Source organism: Hakea prostrata, chromosome 7 (genome assembly GCF_041222555.1).
Source record: "Hakea prostrata isolate BN-2017 chromosome 7, UWA_Hpros_2, whole genome shotgun sequence".
In the NCBI taxonomy this organism is placed as follows: Eukaryota; Viridiplantae; Streptophyta; class Magnoliopsida; order Proteales; family Proteaceae; genus Hakea; species Hakea prostrata.
Window position 1 is genome coordinate 39,978,549 of NC_142606.1, and position 15,974 is coordinate 39,994,522.

At 30.8% G+C, this 15,974-nt stretch overlaps 1 protein-coding gene across 1 annotated transcript; it reads left to right on the forward strand.

Annotated features, from left to right (window-relative positions):
* The first annotated feature begins 3,973 nt into the window (after positions 1-3,973).
* On the forward strand, positions 3,974-11,192 carry LOC149011131 (uncharacterized). The gene is made up of 7 exons (XM_089162569.1): positions 3,974-3,984; positions 4,367-4,484; positions 7,754-9,077; positions 10,431-10,540; positions 10,649-10,704; positions 10,804-10,855; positions 11,061-11,192. The coding sequence occupies exons 1-7, from the start codon at positions 3,974-3,976 to the stop codon at positions 11,190-11,192; spliced, it is 1,803 nt and encodes a 600-aa protein (XP_089018695.1).
* The last annotated feature ends 4,782 nt before the right edge of the window (positions 11,193-15,974 follow it).

Here is a 15,974-nt window from a genome sequence, read left to right on the forward strand (position 1 = left end):
TATCAAAGTCTACAAAGAAATACAATATATGATTCTCATATACAATAAGATAATCTTGATATGGAAAGATAGATTGCCACCCAAGATAGAAGGTGCATAGAATGGAAATATTAACTGCCAACATTGTGTAATGAGATGGTTGTGATCTTCACCAACATTGCATCTTGAGGTAGTTGAGATCTTCTATTGGAAGTACAATCTCTTTGGGGTAATGGACATCCATAATAAATATTATTTATAACAATAAATTAATTAAAAAATCAATGATTATGATTAGAAATAATAATATTAATGGTAGAAATTTAAACATCCAGGTAATAAAACTTAAAATTAAAATTGCTTTAATAGGAATGGAAACTTTATGAGAAAATTTAGGGATTCAAAAATAAAATTAAATGATTATGATTAGATATTATAAAATTGATAGCTAAAATTCTAATGAGATTTAAATTTTCATTACTAGGAATGAAATTGTAGGAAAAAAATTTAAGGATTAAAAAAAAAATCAATGACTATGATTAGATCTGATAAAATCAATGGTTGAATTCTAACGAGATTTAATTGCTATTAGTAGAGTCAAATTTTAGGAGAAAGAAAAAACAACTAAATAAAAAAAATTATGCTTTATGAAAATAATACTAGAAAAATCATGAGTGTGAGAAAAAGAGATGAATAATTTGAGAAAGAGAGTGAATACTGATAAGTGTGAAAAAGATTTCGGAAAATTTCAATGTCTACTAAACTCCAATATTTTGTGAGACGTATGAGAAAAAAAAAAAGAAAAAAATAGGAATAAAAGAGAAGATTCATGAGAGAATATAGGGAGAAATTCATGGATCGTGAGTAAGTTTTTAATTAGAATTTAACATTTTATTCCCTAAAACTAGGGGTTTAATGATAACCATTAGATTATGATTAAGAATGACATTTGTACCCATAATCTATATCTTAAATTTTTTTTTTTATTATTTTTGGAGGCGGCCAAATAGTGGTATTTCACATGTCAAATGAGAAAAATTAGGAAAATATATGGGGATTTTTAAATTTTATAAACATCGGGGATAAAACACTCAATTTATCATAAATTAATTTTAAAAAATCAATTATTATGATTAAAAATAATAATATTAATGGCAGAAATTTAAACATCCAACTAATAAAACTTAAAAATTAAAATTGATATTAATAGGAATGGAAACTTTATGTGAAAATTTAGGGATTCAAAAATAAAATTAAATGATTATGATTAGATATAATAAAATTGATAGTTGTTGCAAACCCACAAAAAAAAATGATAGCTAAAATTATAAACCAGATTTAAATTTTCATGAATAAGAATGAAATCTTAGAAAAAATTTAAGGATTAAAAAAAAAATCAATGACTATGATTAGATCTAATAAAATCAATGGTTGAATTCTAACGAGATTTAAATTGCTATTAGTAGAGTCAAATTTTAGGAAAAATAAAGAACAACTAAATAAAAAAAAAATCATGCATTATGAAAATAATACTAGAAAAATCATGAGTGTGAGAGAGAGAAAGGAATAATTTGAAAAAGAGAGTGACTACTAATAAGTGTGGAGAAGATTTTAGAAAATTCCAATGTCTGCTAAGTACTCCAATATTTTGTGAGACGTGTGAGAAAAAAAGAATAAAAGAGGAGATTCATGAGAGAATAAATAGGAATGAAAATATGAGAGAGAATATATGGAGAAATTCATGGATCGTGAGTTAGTTTTTAATTAGAATTTAACATTTTATTCCCTAAAACTAGGGGTTTAATGATAACCATTAGATTATGATTAAGAATGACATTTGTACCCATAATCTATATCTTAAATTTTTATTTTTAATTTTTGTTGGGGGCCAAATAGTGGTATTTCACACATTTTCAACACAAAATCAGTTATATATATTACTACATAACCTTACAAATATAATGAAACTTGTATCCTTTGTAGGTTATTCTTATTTTCAGCATTTCATTTCTCAAAATTCACGTATGTTCTTTCATTTTAATCAAGTGGATCACCTCTAAAGTTATGTCAATTTTGTCGGTAAAATATGTATTTAAATTTAACTAGAAACCTGTTTAGATTTTTATGTATTTATTTATATATTTCCTTTGCGATTATTCTATGCATTGCATGTCTGGTTTTATTTATTGACAAATGTTGTAGCCTCTTTACTCAGATATTTTCGTCTATTTTTGGAGTTAAGTGTTTCATCCTGTTATTTTGATGACACACACACCATTTTATATAGCAGCTGCTTTTGTTCATCAATTGTACTTTTACTCCAAAAAATACATTTTCCCTGTCAAAAACTTTTTTTCCTTTGTGCTATGCTCCAATCACATAGACTCATAATCCTATAGGCAATGAATTAGTTGATTATCTTTTTTTAATAGAGTTTAAACTACTACAATGCTGAATGTTAGTTTCTTATCATTTGCATTTACAACTCAAATTAAAGAATATACATTACAAACCACCAAACACCAACATTAGTTAGACCCTTAACCAATCAAAACCACCATTATCTATTGTGAAAAACTTGAAAAATTAAATTTAGAACTCAAATAAGAGGATAATAACAGAAACAACATAAAATAAATAGAATTCAATATTACAACTATTCTACATATATCACCTTTGAGGTTTATGTTCAATTTTAAAATATATTGTACAATTATACCATAGAACCATAATCAAAATTCAAACGTGCAGCCAAGATGATAAAAAAAGCATGCATCAACGACTTATCAGTTTATGAAGAAGATGTAGAAGTATAGTTGATGCTACAGCAAAAATAAATCACAACATACAAGAACAATCAAGGACTAGGAAGAATACTGAAGATTATATTCATGGATTCGGAGGTCAGTGAACAAAAAATTCTTTAAAAAAAAATTTAAATAACCAATACGATTAAAATTAAAATGAATCGTATAAAATTATTTAATACAACTGATTGTTGACACAAGGGACAAGAATGCAAGGTGTGATGTTCAACCAAACAATAGACAAATACGAAGAAATGCTGCAACAGAAAAAGACATACATCATCACAAAACCAATGATAAAAAAAAAAAAAAAAAATCAATACCAACTTTAGCAACATTCACAAGGAATTGGAGTTGACATTCAATAAAGATTCAACAATAGAAGAAGCGGTGGACCAAATTGATCCAAATATATTCCAACACAACTTCATAACTCTTGATGCAATAGAGGCACAATACGAAAAGAAAAATCTCACAATTGGTAAGGACTCATAACGATAAACCATAATTTGGAATTTACCATTACTTAAATATTATATACTACAAATTGACATTCTAATTCAAATATATGTGATTGCAATGCTAACAAAAGTGTAAAGGCTTATCAACTTTGATGAACGGCGAGTTAAAAGAGACTTACATATATGCAGCAAAGAGTAAGGTTACAACATTATAAAATTACTATTATTATAAAATTAAAAACAAAAACTCATATGATTATTATTTTCTAAAATTGTTAATAAGTTAGACCACATGACAGTAACATTGTGGGGAAACTATGCAATAGTTGAGGGACAAAAATTGGAAAAAGCAAATTCTAATAAAACAGTGATTGTATAAATGTCAATCAAAATAACATCATATCAAGGTAATATCATTACTTGTCAACATACAACCAGTCCAAATACAGTAGCATCATAAGTTGTACTAACAAAATTTATTCCAACATCAGGAAAACTATCAATGTTGACAACAGAGCAACAACACTTGAGATCAACCCAGCAATACCAGAGATATAAGAACTACTTAATTGATATTCATTGTTACTGTACAAATATTATCACCAAATTACATACTTGTGCAAAACATTAAACAAAAACCGTTTTTATGTTATGATGATAGGTTTACAACTGAAACTGGAATAAAGAAAACTGATCAGTTAACTTCATTGTACTTTAAGTACAAAGATGTTGAACAGGTAAGTTTAAAAGATCTGATGCAAGAAGAGTAAGACTCATTCAAGGTATAATATCATAACTTCTTATTATTATATTATAATAATCAAATTGTACAAATACGTAAATGTAAAAAGATTATTCAAAAAAAAGTCCTTACTTAGAAACAACACTACTATATTCATGGAATAGTGTTGGAAGTTGTTAACATGGAGGAACCATAATACAATACATGTAACAAATGCAAAAAAATGATACAACTTCAGAAAGAATAAGTTACATGTGTCAAATGTGGAGATAACATATCATACTACAAAAGGTAATAATATCTTACAAAAATCTACAAATATTGTCAATTTCATAATCATATTTCAATAGCTAACAACAATGTTCGTTATCCTACAGGTACATGTTTAAATTCCAAGTGTCAGATGCAATTGAGAAATTCTACATCACTATTTTCGACGAAGCTGAAATGTTATTGAAATGTGCTGCAACTGAATATACTGTCAGATTAAAAGAGGTAAACAACTATAAATACCCGTCATTATTAATTAGTTATTTAATTCAATTATTATGAGAAACTTATACACTAATAATTTATTGCAGAACCAATAAATCTTTCATCAATTCATCTCAAAGATTTGCAAATTCTATTTCAAGATAGACAACTCAAATAAGCAAAGTAGATCAAGAGGAAGTATTGTTGCAGAAATAATCAAACCAACAAATATGTGGACATAGAAGCAACACCAAATGTCCCAGAGGAAAATTCAAGGGGGAAGAGGATTAAAAGTAAGAATTTATAAAAAATGGAATTACTTCTCCAAAATATTGTTTCGGATATTAATTTCAGATTTCTATCTTTACATATATTGTAATATGTTTAATGAATACTTTCTTAATATTATAGTTTTCAGATTTTTAAATATCTTGTAATCTATTTAATTAATACTTTGTTAATATCATAATCACAGTTCAACATGTTTACCAATTCTTAATTCATAAAAAAAAATACCGTTAAGATAACACGAATGGAATTTACTCTAATAGAATGGAGTAATAGCAGCAACAAACTATGATTTAATTCATTACTAATCAGTTAAAGTCCACATTGGACTTCTTCATAACTCAACCAATTGAATTTTGTAAAGCAGAAAGTTGAAATGAAAAACTATGTTGCAACAGAATATATATACAATAACAACATAGTAAGAATCCAAACTCTATTCCTTGTCCATTTACTTTTCATCATACTCAATATCTAAATTAGGTTGTCTACTTTACATTACACATTATTAATATGTTGGATTAAATAAATATTCATTTTATTTGTCATAATTTTTTAGCATGTTAAACTTAGATTATTTCATCTTCAGTACATATATATTATCATGAATTTCATAAACATTACATGTTAATATACAGTTTATTCAAAATAGTATTATTTATTACACCATTATAACCGTGTCGACATAATAATCAACCATATCATAATACAAAATCTATTACACATTACAAAATCCACAATAACGTAAATACATAATGAGATATACAAAATCTTCTTAAATAATTACATTTCAATTTTGTTGTCCAGAGTAAACCACAATGCAGCGGACAAATAAGCGTTCAAAAAACCAAAAGAAAAAGTACAATGAATTTAAAAGGCTGAAAAGGGCAACAACACAAGAAGCCAAAAAAGCAGAAAAACAGTTGATTATTCTAACACAATATAACGAAAATTCAACTTCTTCAAATCAAAATGACAATGAATCACAAATTATAGAAGGTAAGACAAATCACTTTTCATTATACCTGCAATTTAACCTAAAAAATCTGTATATATTTTGCACCAAACTAACGTATTATGTGAATATGACTGATTTGGAACTACAATGCTCCGACATGCATATACTAAAAAAAGTACCACCATGCACATACTGTGGAGCAAAGAAATTCCAATACGAATCTCCTTCATTTTGTTGCTCAAATATAAATGTAGTACTAGCATCAACGACAATTCTAAATGACATATATGAGCTTTTCACCAATGAAACAACACAAAGTCCAGATTTCAGAAAATATATAAGGGCATATAATAGTATTTTCTCATTTACTTATTTCGGAGTACATGTAGACAAAAAAATGGCTAATGCAAAAGGAGTTTACACATTAGAGCTCAAGGACAAATCTATCATGAACTGCCTCCAATAATACCAGAAAAAGAGTACCCATGCTATTTGCAATTGTATAACTTCGACACAGATAATGAGCTAGAAAACAGATTGAAGATACTTCCAAGACATGAAATTAAAAGAGCCAATAGTGTTAAAAATAATGGAAATCCTTTCGATAATCCATATGCAAAATTTTTCAGAAGTTTGAAAGATGTTGGTTCTCTAGAGTCTCATGAAATAGTACTGAAGAGTGACATCAATCTGGACCAAAGAGTGTATAATAAGCCTACAGTTGATCAAGTAGCAGACATATGGATTGAAGAAAACAATCCAAACATGAAAGAAAGATGTGACACAGTAATCCAATGAAATTCAAGGAAAAAGCATACAGTGAAGCATTACTACGGATGCTACGATGCACTGCAATATCCATTATTATACCCAAATGGAGAAGTTGGCTGGCATCGAAACATAAAAAAAAAATGCACCAACATCAATTTCAACTCCAATTACTTCAGAGGATGAAGCACTTTTTCAAGCTGAAGCACAAGATGATCAAGATAATATAACTAAAGAAATATATACAATTGCAAAATTTATATTCTATTGTAAAACAAAATTACTAACAACTTTTTTACCTACAGGTTTTTATGAGAGCAAAAAAAATAAATATCTCCTAGATCATATTATTGCCACAAGTTACAAATCAGAGCTGATGATAAATCAATCCTATTGTACTCTGGAAGATTGCTACATCAGTTTGTAATAGACATGTATATCAAAATTGAGGCTACAAAGTTAGATTTCTTCCACTCCAGACAATCAAACATTCGAGCTAAATTGTACCAAGGAATTGTTGATAGCATATCAACTGGAGAAACAAAGGGAAATTAGGTGGGGAAGAAAATGATCCTGCCTGCTTCATTCATTGGAGGACCCAGAGACATGCGCAGACAATATCTTAATGCACTAGCTTTGATCCAAAAATATGGTAAACCAGATCTATTCATCACTATGACTTGTAATCCCAAGTGGATTGCGATTCAAGATGAATTATAAGGAGGAAAGTTCCACAAGATATGCCAGATATTACTGCAAAGATTTTTAGAGCGAAGCTGCATGACCTAAAAGAGCAGCTCTTTAAGAAATAAATATTTGGCAAAGTTTGTGCACACATATGTGTCATTGAATTCCAAAAAAGGGGACTACCATATGCACACATGTTAGTTATTTTCCAAAAGGAAAATAAAATTACAAATTCAGATATTTTTGGCAAATATGTTTGTTCAGAAATTCCAAATGCGGAAAAACAATAACAATGATGCATGGACCTTGCGGAAAACTAAACAGACATAATACTTGCATGAGGAATGGGGTTTGTAAGAATCGTTACCCAAGATGTTACAATGACAAAACAATGCTTGAACAAGATTCATACCCAATTAACAGGAGAATGAATAATGGAAAATAAGTCATGATAAGGAAACATCTATTGGATAATAGATGGGTTTTACCTTACAACCCATATCTCCTAACAAGATATGATTGTCACATAAATGTTGAGATATGCTATGGGTTGAAAGCAGTTAAATATATCTATAAGTATGTCTATAAGGGGCATGATCGTGTTGCAATTTCTATAGCATATAACACTCAAGAGTATTTCATGGATGAAATAAAGCAATATAGAGATGCAAGGTGGGTATTAGCACAAGAAGCAATGTGGAGAATCTTCGAATACAATTTAAATGAGATGTTCCCTTATGTGATAAACCTTCAATTGCATCTACCAAACAAACAACTCGTTTGGTACTGGAAGAATAGAGATCTAACAAATGTGATTCAGTTTGATAACACCATAATAACAATGTTGACTGAATACTTCACAATGAACACATCATGTGAAGATGTCAAGAATTATTTATACAAAGAGTTCCCAGAGAAATTTATGTGGAACAATCAAGGAAAATGTTGGACAAGAAGAAAAATTAAGGAGGCAATTGGACGAATCAACTTGGCAAACCCAACTAAAGGAGAACAATTCTATTTGAGATTGTTACTAAATAACATCAAAGGAGCAACATCATTTGAGAACCTTATGTGTGTAAATGGAGAACAATGCAACACTTTTCAACAAGCAACAAGAATAATAGGACTACTCAAAAGTGACAATGCAATCTCTAAATGCTTAAGAGATGGGGGCATTATTCAACATGCCAATAATGCTCCAAAATTTTTTGCAACCATATTGGTTTATTATGAGCCAACAGATGTTCGAAAGCTATGGGAAGAACATTTTGAAGACTTATCTGAAAACTTCACAAAAACAAATGCATGCATAAGAGAAAAAAGTAATGAAACATTGAAAAGTGTTCATAACTTCTCACAGTCAATGGGCCATAGCATAAACCAATATGACCTCTCAGAGCTTGATGGACAAATGAATGAAATAGTTGCAAATCGTCTTAAGGAAATTCAAGATGAATATGCAATCCAAATACCGAATGAAGATTATAAAGCACCATCCATAATGAATGCAAAACAAAAAAAGACATATGACAAGATTCTAGAAGCAGTTAAAGCCAACACATGTGCCACATTCTTCATTGATGGACCAGGAGGAACCGGGAAAATATTTCTATACAAGGTAATACTGGCAAAAATAAGAACAGAAAAACAAATTGCAATTGCAACGGCAACATCGGGAGTTGCCGCTTCAATATTGCCTAGAGGGAGAACAGCTCATTCAAGATTCAAAATTCCAATTAACATTGAAGATTCAAGTATCTTCAATTTCTCCAAACAAAGTGTTACAGCTGAATTGATTCAAAGAACAAAGTTAATTATATGGGATGAAGCACCAATGGCCAAAAGGCAAGCAATTGAGGCAGTTGACAGGACATTCCAAGATATAATAGGTAATACAACACCATTTGGAGGTAAAGTTTTCGTCTTTGGGGGAGACTTCAGACAAGTATTACCTGTTGTACCTTGGGGAACAAGAACCCAAACAGTGAAATCCAGTTTGGTCAGATCATACTAATGGCCAACCATGCAAAAAATACAGCTCATAACAAATATGATGGCCATCAATGATCCAACATTTTGTGGATACTTATTAAGAGTTGGAAATGGAGAAGAACCCACAAAAGATGATGATATGATAAAACTATCAGAGGAAATGTTGATCAAAATTGAACACGAAAAGGTAGGAAAAGAACAATTAATCTATGAAATATTTCCAGAACAACAACAACATATCCATTCAGCAGAGGAGATTACAGATAGAGCAATTTTAGCAACTAAGAATAAAATAGTTGACAACATAAATGAGATGATGATTGATCGATTCTTAGGAGAACGTCTCACATACTATAGCTATGATTCAGCAACAGATGATGCAAATACACAATACCATGAGGAATTTCTCAACTCATTAGCACCAAATGGATTACCACCTCATCAATTGATATTAAAAAAAGTTGCCCTGTGATGCGCCTAAGAAACTTAAATCCTGCACAAGGGGAATGCAATGGAACAAGATTGGTTTGTCGACAATTTCAAAAGAATGTTATTCTAGCTGAGATTGCAGATGGTCAGTTCAAAGGACATTTGGTTCCAATACCAAGAATACCATTATGCCCAACAGAGAATGAAGGATATCCATTTCATCTAAAAGAGAACCGTTTTCAATTTGGCTAAGCTTTGCAATGACAATTAACAAGTCACAAGGTCAAACAATACCAAAAGTTGGTATCTACCTTCCAGAACTAGTATTCTCACATGGACAATTATACGTTGCATTATCAAGAGGAATCTCAATGTCAACCACAAAAGTATGGATCAAAAATACCAAGAAACCATCCAAAATTCAAGAGTACATAAAGAACGTGGTCAACAAAGAAGTTCTCATTCTAAGGTAATACAAACACTTCAATTTACATACAGTACTACAAATATAGTTAAATATTACTCATTGCCATTCATCGAAATATTCTTTACAGGATAACAAACCAATCAACATCGGGTGATTGAAAAGAAGAAACATAATACTACAAAGAAGGTAACTACCTTAACTATATCAATTTCACTATCTTCAAATAAACATGTATCTTTCATTATTTACATACATACTCACTTACATCAAAACTTCATTGCAGAAAATGGAGGACACACAACGTGGACCCTGTGAATGAACAAAGAAAATATACAATATTTTGTAAATATATTTTTTAATTTGTAAAAATACAATCAAATCTCTTATTTCTGTCTAATTTGTTTTTACTCTATAGGTAAGAGAGCATTCCCTCCCCCCCCTCGAATAGCTGACGACCATGGATATGGTTGGACAATACCAAAATCTCTTGCTGCAGAAGGTGCCGAAATCCTTGTTGGTACATTGGTACCTATATGTTAAATAACCCTCCTTCCATAGTTGTTATGAATTTGCACAACTTTTCTAATCCTGTGAAAAATTTGACCCCCTAGAACATTCCCTATCCTTCTGCAGGCACTGAACATTTTTAAAACCAGTCTAAGACGTTGGAAGTTTGATGAATCATCAAAGTAAGATTTTGTACTTAACATTACTCATTCAACATTCACCCTTAAAATGTTGAATACATATCACCATTCCCTCCTGTGATAGAGAATTTGACATTTCAGATTACCAGATGATTCTCTAATGGAGATTAAGAAAGTTTACACATTGGATGCGGTATTTCATAGCCCTAAAGATGTTCTTGAACCTTAATATGCCGAGTGATTTTATACTTCCAATGCTTAATATTTCAAATGAAAAGGTTTGGTTATTTTGGTTGATTTTACCCCTTCACGAACTACCATCGGCTTCTTACGATCAATCAATCATACAATAGAATGCACTCTATTGCATGGTTAAATATCATATCATTCATTCATAGGTGAAGCAATTGTATACTATACTTGTGATTTCAATGTTACTTGCTTCTGCCCACCCACCACCCTTTGGAAAGACGAAAAAGATCAGAGCATTAAATCTAAGTGTGTCATTTGCTCATAAAGGTCCAGCATAGGTTTAATGAACAATTTATTGTATGTGTGATTTGTTTCTTTCGCCTTCTTATGTCACTGCCATTAGGTCCACTTAGAAGTCGTACTGCAAAAGGCTATCGGTTTCATTGACAAGATAATTAAATATTCAAATGGCAATGCTCCCATATAGAAGGAACCCTCTACAACTGAGAATTTGACCATCCCCTCTGAATTTTATTTATGTTTGCCCAATTACAATCTCTAAATGGTTTGTTAAATAAATTTCAAGTAGATGAAGTTGGGAACACTACTGCCTTCCTTGTATCATCACTCTCATTGGCCATCACCGGTGAAGTTGTGTACATCGACAACGGTTTGAATGCAATAGGATTACGAATTGATAATCCAATATTTGGTCATTTAGGACCAAAAACGCATATGAAATCATTTTAACAATGATAAGAAAAAGATGTACCATAATGACCAGTCTCAGAAGTAAAACTCCACGTACATTTGCACGTGCATCCTCACTAGTTATTTGAAAAAGAGCAAATTGCACTGACACCCCAAAATGGAGGCCTTAAAGCACTGATACCCCACTTTATGTTTAAAAAGCACAGAGACCCCAAAATTGAATTTTTATTAATTATTTGTTCAATTTGTCACTGAAAACCTTTAAAATACGGTTTATTATAGGGATATCTTGAAAATAAACAATGACTTAATTGTTTTCAGTGATAAATTTGACAAATATATCCAATAAAAATCCAATTTTTGGGTCTCTGTGCTTTTTAAACATAAAGTGGGGTATTAATGTTTTAAGGCCTCCATTTTTGGGTGCCAGTGCAATTTGCTCTTTGAAAAATATTTGAGATTGCAAACAATCAAAATTTAGAAAACATATATGATATATTTATCATAATTGCTTATATTCATGTGAAACATGTCCATAATATAAAACCATAATGCAAGATACAAGCACCATGCCAAAAATCCACCCAACAACCAAAAAATATAAGCTATAAACATATCATATCATCAATTGACATATATAGAAGTGGAATTAGGTCTTGAAGTCCAAAACATCATACCCTAAGAGTACGTCCCAAAATTCTTTATTGTTTGGCCAAAAATTAAGAAATATTAATTATATAGTGTTCTAATCGTGACAGAACCAATTGTCACTAACATAGTGATATGTAGTAAAACTAGTTTATATTTATTAAAATCACCATAATCTAATTAATGAACCAAAGTAATTAAATCATTGAACTATGTCAATACAATGAGTCAACCCAAAACCAAACCACCCTTGGATGAGGAACCAATCTAACTGAACTGGTCAAGTATATATTAAACCTCGAAGCTTTTACAAAGGAAACAATTGACAGTTTTGACTTGATATTCCAATTATGGCTGTATTCCAAAATTTGAGAGAATCTCAAATGAAATCTAGATTTAATAGTTAAAAAACATTATCATAAGATAGAACCATAAACTTGAAACCAAACTCTGGTCTCTAAACTTGAAACCAAACTCTGGTCTCTTCAACATATGAATTAGTATATTATATTCAAGAATGAAGGCAGCATCATCCAGACACTCTCTGAAGAAAATAATAAGCACTGAGACAACAAAGGTCACTAGGACCATCAAATGTGATATAAAGCATGAGAAACTGATAATTACTACATGCAACTGAAGTGTGGTCTCATTCTTTTGAGTAAACCTCTACCATGTAATAATACTATAACCATTACATTATTGAAGTAGATAAGTTCAATGAATTATGTGAACATAGAAGCCAAAGTAATAACCAAAATATAACCTTGTGTAGTCCATTAGAAAGTAGATAATATAAAATAGATGCTAGAAACAAATTAAGTAGATTGAGACATATCAAATTGACAATTTCAAAAAAATATCATTTTATACGAATAAGAAATCCATGCAGCCCACATGATGTGCTCATGATATGACAATTTAAACAATGTTATGAAAAATACTACAATACCAAGAAACAAGCTTCTTCTTCTGTTTTAACTCAATTCTAACTTATATATAAGCATGAACAATAAATTAAACAAGAGATAGGATCCAATAGCCGAACTTAGAAAAACATTCAAGAGGCTCTTTTCTTGGAAAATGCTAATATCATGCATGGCTCATCAATTGTAGATTTGTCACAGATATTATTAATTGATTTCTGTATTTTTGAAATTTGCCTCAATGATACAATTTGAAGTTACTCTGTCAAAGTTAAATAAATTTAGCCACGAAGTCAACACTATAGAGTAGACTTCTAATTTAAACCATGGGTTATCTTTTAATATCAACCATGGGATTTGAGAATCCACTCAACCAAGGTGGGCTGATCAACACTCTAATATTGAAAGCCCAACCAAAACATTAGATGCTAAGAAGTGGTTAAGATGCTAAGAAGTGGTTAACATAGGTGGTCAACAAGAAAATTTATCATAGCCATGCATCATGGGTTTGTGAAAAAGAAAGAGCTAGTACTAATTATACTTGCTTATGAAAAAGCACAATTGCTACTATATAATAACCAGTAAACTAAGTTAGAGAATCAAAATTCATGCATCCATTTAGGGGCGGAGCCAGGATTGAAAGTTAGGGCGCCGAATATACGTGGGCCAATAATGGATCTACGGTGGGTCCCACAATTATAAGTAAATTATAAAAAATATATTAAAATAAAGTAAGGGTTAAATTTGTGGGATAAAATTTAATTGCTATTAGTAGGAATCAAGATTTTGTTAGAAAGTTTATGGATTCAAAAATAAAATAAAATGATTATGTTAGATATGATAAAATTGATGGCTAAAATCCTAAACGAGATTTAAATTTCCATTAATAGGAATAAAATTTTAGGAGAAGAATTTCGGATTAAAAAAAAATCAATGATTATGATTATATATAATAAAATCAATGGCTGAATTCTAACAAGGATTTAAATTGCTATTAGTAGAATAAAAAATTTAGGAGAAAGAAAGAACAGCGGAAAAAAATTATACTTTATGAAAAGAATACTAGAAAAATCGTGAGTGTGTGTGAGAGAGATTGTTAGGTTTTTTATTAAAATCTATATTATCTATATATTAAGTTTCAAAATTAGTTTTTGCATTTATTTTATTTAATTATTTTGTTGTGTGTGGGACCCATGAGGTAAGGGTGGTAATGAGGCACCATGGTAAAGGAGGCCATTCATGACCTTAGTTATGAGGCTCTTCATGACATTGGTCATGGGTCTTAAAGGTCTTGATCATGGTGATGAGGTGGGCTTACTTGAATGATGGAATTACTCAAATTCTAACTCTTGACCTTCATTTCTCATTTCAACTTCATGACCATTCATGGCCATTACCATGAGTGGGGGTTAAGGTCTTTGAATGGGTTAAAGCCTATTCATTCCAAAGAAGTGAATATGAGAGTTACTTCCCCAAGTAGTGGGGAGGTTAGGTCAAGGGGTTTTATTCACATTAGTGGAGGAGGGACAAAGCATTGATTCTCCATTAGTGGAGAATTGATTCTCCCCTTGTGAGGAGGTGTGGTTTGGGCCTATATAAACCCAACCCTTCCTTGCATATGGTGTGCAAATAGAGACACTCCTCACTCACATTATTTGTTTTACAAAGTTCATTTCTTTCTTGAGTTGTCTAAGTGTTGTGCTCTAGCTTTTGGCTCCTTGAAGGGACTAGAAGAACTACCTCATCTTCTATTTGGAGGTTGCTTTATCTTGGAGGTGGTGGTGCGAAGAACCCAGGTAGTAGGGTGCATCAATTACCTTAAAGACAGCACTGAAGGTGTGATTCAACCTTATTGATCGGTGGTTCGTTCGGTTGCAACTTCTAGCTCTCCGGATTGTCTAAAGATCTTCATCTCTCAATTGTATTGCAATTTCATTTTTGTATGTTTGAAGAATTTGTAATACAATTACCCCAACAAAGATGAATTATTTGAGAAAGAGAGTGAATACCTGATAAATGTGGAGAAGATTTAGGAAAATTCCAAAATCTCTAACTACTCCACTATTTTGTGAGACGTGTGAGAAAAAGAAGAGAGAAAAAATAGGAATAAAAGAGGAGATTCATGAGAGAATAAATAGGAATGAAAATAAGAAAAAATAGGATTAAAAGAGGAGATTCATGAGAGAATAAATAAGAATGAAAATATATGAGAATATAAAGGGAGAAATTCATGGATAGTGAGTTAGTTTTTAATTAGAATTTAACCTTTTATTCTTCAAAACTAGGGATTTAATGAAAACCATGATTAAGAATTACATTTATACCCATTATCTTTATCTTAAATTTTTATTTTTAATTTTTGGAGGGGGCCAAATAGTGATATTTCACATGTAAAGTGAGAGAAATAACAAATATATATATATATATATATATATATATATATATATATATCCGGGGGGCCATGGCCCCCTCCGGCCCCAACGTTGCTCCGCCATTGCATCCATTGTAGTGAATAATCTATTAACCAAACATAAATTAGCATAAACTAACATTCTCACAGCTAGCAAAAATCGGATTTTTGTTGGCGGTTGTGCGGATATCGTCCGCGCAGCTGCCAAGTTCTAACATGTGTCCACATTTGAATCCAAAAATTCAAGTAATCATGGTTATGTTAAAAGGTGTTAAAATTTACAAGCTCATCCTTTTAATTATTTAAATTCACAATTTGAAACCAAAATTACTTAGCCTCAATACAACGGGACTTCGTTCGAATCTAAACCCTAACTATCCACATCTTGTTGCCCTTCGTCTCATCCAATTTCTTTTCGTTATTCC

Excerpts from the sequence above, each read along its gene's own strand:
- LOC149011131 (XM_089162569.1), top strand. Across the intron at positions 4,485-7,753 it reads ATACTGTCAGATTAAAAGAG|GGGCATGATCGTGTTGCAAT; the intron begins GTAAACAACTAT and ends TATGTCTATAAG. Across the intron at positions 10,541-10,648 it reads AAATCCTTGTTGGTACATTG|GCACTGAACATTTTTAAAAC; the intron begins GTACCTATATGT and ends ATCCTTCTGCAG.